General features: G+C 40.0%; 1 protein-coding gene across 4 annotated transcripts in view; it reads right to left on the minus strand.

The window, feature by feature from the left end:
* FCRL5 (Fc receptor-like 5) overlaps positions 1 to 5687 on the minus strand; it is a 49568-nt gene that overhangs the window by 21823 nt on the left and 22058 nt on the right. For all 4 annotated transcript variants that reach the window (XM_010856498.1, XM_010856484.1, XM_010856476.1 and 1 more), the window contains one exon: positions 2615 to 2893. In XM_010856498.1, coding sequence (XP_010854800.1) covers positions 2615 to 2893 — 279 coding nt within the window. The remainder of the gene's footprint in view (positions 1 to 2614; positions 2894 to 5687) is intronic.

Consider the following 5687-nt stretch of genomic DNA (forward strand, 5'->3'; position numbering starts at 1 on the left):
TGTCCATCAGCAGATGAATGGATAAGAAAGCTGTGGTACATATACACAATGGAGTATTACTCAGCCATTAAAAAGAATATATTTGAATCAGTTCTAATGAGGTGGATGAAACTGGAGACTATTATACAGAGTGAAGCAAGCCAGAAAGAAAAACATAAATACAGTATACTAACGCATGTATATGGAATTTAGAAAGATGGTAACGATAACCCTGTATACGAGACAGCAAAAGAGACACTGATATATAGAACAGTCTTTTGGACTCTGTGGGAGAGGGAGAGGGTGGGGTGATTTGGGAGAATGGCATTGGAATATGTATAATATCATATATGAAACGAGTCACCAGTCCAGGTTCGATGCACAAAACTGGATGCTTGGGGCTGTTGCACTGGGACGACCCAGAGGGATGGTATGGGGAGGGAGGAGGGAGGAGGGTTCAGGATGGGGAACACATGTATACCTGTGGCAGATTCATCTTGATATATGGCAAAACCAATACAGTATTGTAAAGTTAAATAAAATTAAATTAAAAAAATACACCACGAAACAAAATAAGACAATGCATTCAAAAATAGCTTGTATGAAAGTTACAGCAAAATCTTCCTCTGGCAGAACGGAATCTACCTACCAGGTTCAGGAACATAACGTTTGTTTATGCCATTACTGAAAAATGGGGAGCTGTTTGCTAAGATGGGAGCCTGGAGCCTGGGTCACTCTGGTGACTCACATAGAAAATTCTTTCCTCTGTTGTACAGCAGAAACTAACCCAACATTGGAAAGCAATTATATTCCAATTTTTAAAAAAAGAAAAGAATCACTTATATAGATGACATCCCCAGGATCATCCAGAGAAAGAACATATTAATATATAAGACAAGAGGATACATGCCGGACAAAATTCTGGAACACACCAATGCTTAGTTCATCTATAAGGTGAGGAGCTAGTAAAGGAGACTGAGAGGGAATGGCAGAGAGAGATGATCCAGGAGTCAGTGAAATCATTGAAGACAAGGAAGGGATGGCTTCCAGAAGAATAAAAAGATAAACAACATAGACTGTTTCTGAGAGATCAAGTAAGGTGAGGATTGGAAAATGGCCATTGGATTTAAAGCCATGGAAGTCATTAGTGACCTTTGTAAGAATAATTTTGGTATAAAGTTCAGAAGAAACCAAGGCTTAATCTTAGTGGATAATAAGGAAATGGAGGCAACCTGTGCAACTGACTCTTCTTTTGGAAATTTAGTCATAAGAGAACAGTGGCTGGAGGGATGTGTACTTGGTTGCTCAGTCGTGTCCAGCTTATGGTCCCATGGACTGTAGCTTGCCAGGCTCTTCTGTACATAGAATTTCCCAGGCAAGAATGCTGGAATGGGTTGCCATTTCCTACTATAGAGGATCTTCCCTACCCAGGGACCAAACTCACCTCTTTTGTGTCTCTTGCATTAGCAGGTAGATTCTTTACTACCTGGGAAGCCCGACTGGAGGCATAAATGAGATCAAATGGGTTTTTTCCCCCCTTAGACATGGGGGAGATATAGCATGTTAAACTCAATAGGAAGGATCCTATAGAGCAGGTGTTAAGGGACATAAGAGAGAAAGTTGTTCAAAATGTCTGAGAATGCAAGCAAGGATGGAATCTATTATAGAAATGAGATGGTGATTTTCACCTTTTATAGGAAGCAGTCTTCTATTCTGTACCTTAGGAAGAGGAAGGATAAGTTACTGGATGGATACAAAGACAAACAGGAGCCAAGGATGTGATTGTCTGGGAGGAAGTAAAGGTGCTAATGAACTGGGAGTTCTGTTGAGGTCTGAGGACAACAGTGATTAGAGGAGTTGAAGAAACAAGCAGAAGGATAGAAGGCTGTGGTCAGGTAAGTGGAGTAGTGTGTGTACGGGGGAGTGCATGAGAGTTGTGGAAAGGATGACAAGCCATGGTGTTGAGTGGGTCATCCATGTGGGGTTACAGTCATAGAAAGATGACAGAGTGTAGAGTGGAAGACTATGAGAGTGGTGTCAAGCTTGCACTGGAAGTGGGCATGACTAGGAGGCCACCCCATAATGGCCAGGTGGGAGAGAGTGCTACTGTTGAATGACAAGTAAAAGAGAATTCAGGAGAATGATGTTGAGAAGCCTTTTAGCAGAAGTTCAGGGTGAGGATCTGAGCTGCCCTGGGACAGTGGCAGGAGAGGCTAGAGCAAAATTTATGAGGCCGTGAAAGAATGAGTTGGTCTTTTTATTGATTGACAGATAGAGGAAAGCACAACTAAATCTCTTCTGAGACAAGCTGAACTTTATAATTTCTTTTAAACTTTTTTTTGCTGATCATTGTTGGCCAGGATGCAACTTGCATTTGAAAAGCCTTTATTCCTACATTAGGATACTTTGGGTCACAATGGCTGCAGTGTTGCTACCAGGAGAGGCAAAGCAAGCAAAACGAAGGCTCAAGTTCCTAAAAATGTAGAATATAGAACTCTCAGATGGAGGCTGTGTAGACAGCAGGCTAGCAATGATGTCCCACAGCAAGTGTCCCTGGGGTAACTCCAATCTCGGCTACTGGGAAAGGTGGGGGAGATGGTCAGTCTCTGGTTGTGCTGTAGTTGGGTCCACTTACCTCTGACACTGAGTGACACTGTGTAACTGCGCTGGACTCCCTGGCCATTGTTGGCCTCACAGAAGTAGTTCCCAGAATGCTCTGTCTTCAGAATGAGGTTGAAGGAAGCACCCCCTCCAGAGGCACTTGAGCTGCTCCCGAGGGTGACATCCTCATGATAAAACTGGTACAGGATCGGGGGAGAGCCTCTCTGGACCTCACAGTGAAGCTCTACCATGTCCCCTACCACAGCCTGGTCCCTGGGAGGCCTGAGTGTGAGAACAGGGCGAGATACTGGAACTGAAAGCAAAAACGAGTTAGTTGATATCAGTATCTTTTCCCATTTCCTCTATTTTTGTTTTCCAGAGGTTACCTCTGCTGATAATTTGGTGACACTTTCTAGATCTTTTCTACATGTAAGAACACTCAGCCTTATCAACACAAATACATGCATAAAAAACCCACATATATGCATGGGAGCACAAGACACGTACTGGTCTACAAGCTGATTTTCCCAATTAGCAAAATATCATGACCATCATTCTATGTTATTACTTAAGGATCTATCTCACTTGCTTAAAAAATAAATTTTATTGAGGTATAATTTACACGCATAAAAAGCAACTCTTTTAAATTTAAAATTTGATATTTTAGGGTAAATATTGCTTGGTTATTTTTAACAACCACAAAGTATCCCACAGTATGAATTTACTGTAACACACTTAAGCAATCCCCCTTTATGGAACTTTAGGTTGCTATCTTTTTCTAATTTTGAATAAGGCTCCATACACAATTCTGTATATATATCATTGTGCTTTGTCAATACATTTCTTAGGATAAATTCTTACAAGTGGGATTTCTGGAACTGTGATATAAGTATTCAAATAATGATATATAATGCTACATTGTTCTTCAAAAAGTTTCAACCAATTTGCACTTACACTCATGGTTTATAAGAGTCTCCTTCCCCCACTCTCTGATCAATTATAGTCACATAAACACACAGACTTATTTTCCTTATTATGTCTCTTTTCCTAATCTTAAACTTTACAGTTGTTTGTTTGAAGAATTTACTTATTCTATCCTATGGGAACCTTACACTTTACTGATTTTTTATGGACTACTAGTGAATTATAATCCATTAATTGATGAGTTGCAGTCTGTAAAAGTATTCAATTATTTGCAGAATGAAAACTTTTGAATCTGTCATTAATTTTTCTAAATTACCAAATGAATTTTTGTCCTCCATTATGAAATAGGAATAAAATTGGTTTTTTTATTTCCTCAATTCCCTCTGACTGATTTTTCTTTGTTACATGTATTTTTAACTGTTTTCAGTTCAGTTAAGTTCAGTTGCTCAGTTGTGTCCAATTCTTTGTGACCCTATGGACTGCAGCACACCAGGCTTCCCTGTCCATCACCGACTCCCGGAACTTGCTCAAACTCATGTCCACCAAATCACTGATGCCATCCAACCATCCCATTCCCTGTTGTCCCCTTCTCCTCCTGCCTTCAATCTTTCCCAGCATCAGGGTCTTTTCCAATGAAGTCAGTTCTTCATATCAGGTGGCCAAAGTACTAGAGTTTCAGCTTCAGCATCAGTCCTTCCAATGAATATTCAGGACTAATTTCCTTTAGTATGGACTGGTTGGATCTCCTTGCAGTCCAAGGGACTCTCAAGAGTTTTCTCCAACATCACAGTTCAAAAGCATCACTTCTTTGGTGCTCAGCTTTCAGTATGGTCAACTCTCACATTCATACACAACTACTGGAAAAAACAGCTTTGACTAGATGGACCTTTGTTGCCTTTTACTGTTTTAACATTTATAATAGTTGCTTTCTATTCTGTAGCCATAACTCTTATATTGCCTAGCCTTTGTTTTTTGTCTTAATCAGTGATTTTCAACCCTATTTGTACAATATTTTCAACTGAGGATATGTTAAAAAAAAAAAAAAAAGGATTATGAGTCCTCATCTGAAAGATTCTGAAGTAAACTGGTCTGGAGAGAGCTTAATAAAATATCTTTTTCAATATTCCTAGGTGACTCTTTTTTTATTTAATTTTTAATTGGAGGATAATCACTTTATAATATTGTGATGGTTCTTCCATACATCAACATCAGTCTAATATGGAGCCAAGGCTGAGACCTACTGATGTGAATAGATTCAGTATTCACTTTTCATATCACAGTTTCTTCATTTTGAGTCTTTTATATTAATTTTTATCTCTGCTAGGCTAGAATTTGTCATCAAATAATTTTTCAAGAGGGGTTAATGGGTACTAAGTTCTTTGAATCCTTGCACATTTGAAAATGTCTTTTTGATTTGATATCAGTTCAGTTCAGTTCAGTCACTCAGTCGTGTCCGACTTTTTGCGACCCCATGAACTGCAGCATGCCAGGCCTCCCTGTCCATCACCAAATCCCACAGTCCACCCAAACCCATGTCCATTGTGTCGGTGATGCCATCCAACCATCTCATCCTCTGTCATCCCCTTCTCCTCCTGCCCTCAATCTTTCCAGCATCGTGGTCTTTTCAAATGAGTCAGCTCTTCGCATCAGGTGGCCAAAGTATTGGAGTTTCAGCTTCAAAATCAGTCCTACCAATGAACACCCAGGACTGATCTCCTTTAAGATGGACTGATTGGATCTCCTTGCAGTCCAAGGGGCTCTCAAGAGTCTTCTCCAACACCACAGTTGAACCACTGTTTTGAACCACAGTTCAAAAGCATCATTTCTTCTGCATTCAGCTTTTTTATAGTCCAACTCTCACATCCATACATGACCACTGGAAAAACCATAGCCTTGAATAGACGGACCTTTGTTGACAAAATAATGTCTCTGCTTTTTAATATGCTGTCTAGGTTGGTCATAACTTTCCTTCCGAGGAGTAAGCATCTTTTAATTTCATGGCTGCAGTCACCATCTGCAGTGATTTTGGAGCCCAGAAAAATAAAGTCTCTCACTGTTTCCACTGTTTCTCCATCTATTTGCCATGAAGTGATGGGACCGGATGCCATGATCTTTGTTTTCTGAATGTTGAGCTTTAAGCCAACTTTTTCACTCTTCTCTTTCACTTTCATCAAGAAGCTCTT

Source organism: Bison bison, unplaced genomic scaffold (genome assembly GCF_000754665.1).
Source record: "Bison bison bison isolate TAMUID 2011002044 unplaced genomic scaffold, Bison_UMD1.0 scf7180017854289, whole genome shotgun sequence".
NCBI classification, from domain to species: Eukaryota; Metazoa; Chordata; class Mammalia; order Artiodactyla; family Bovidae; genus Bison; species Bison bison.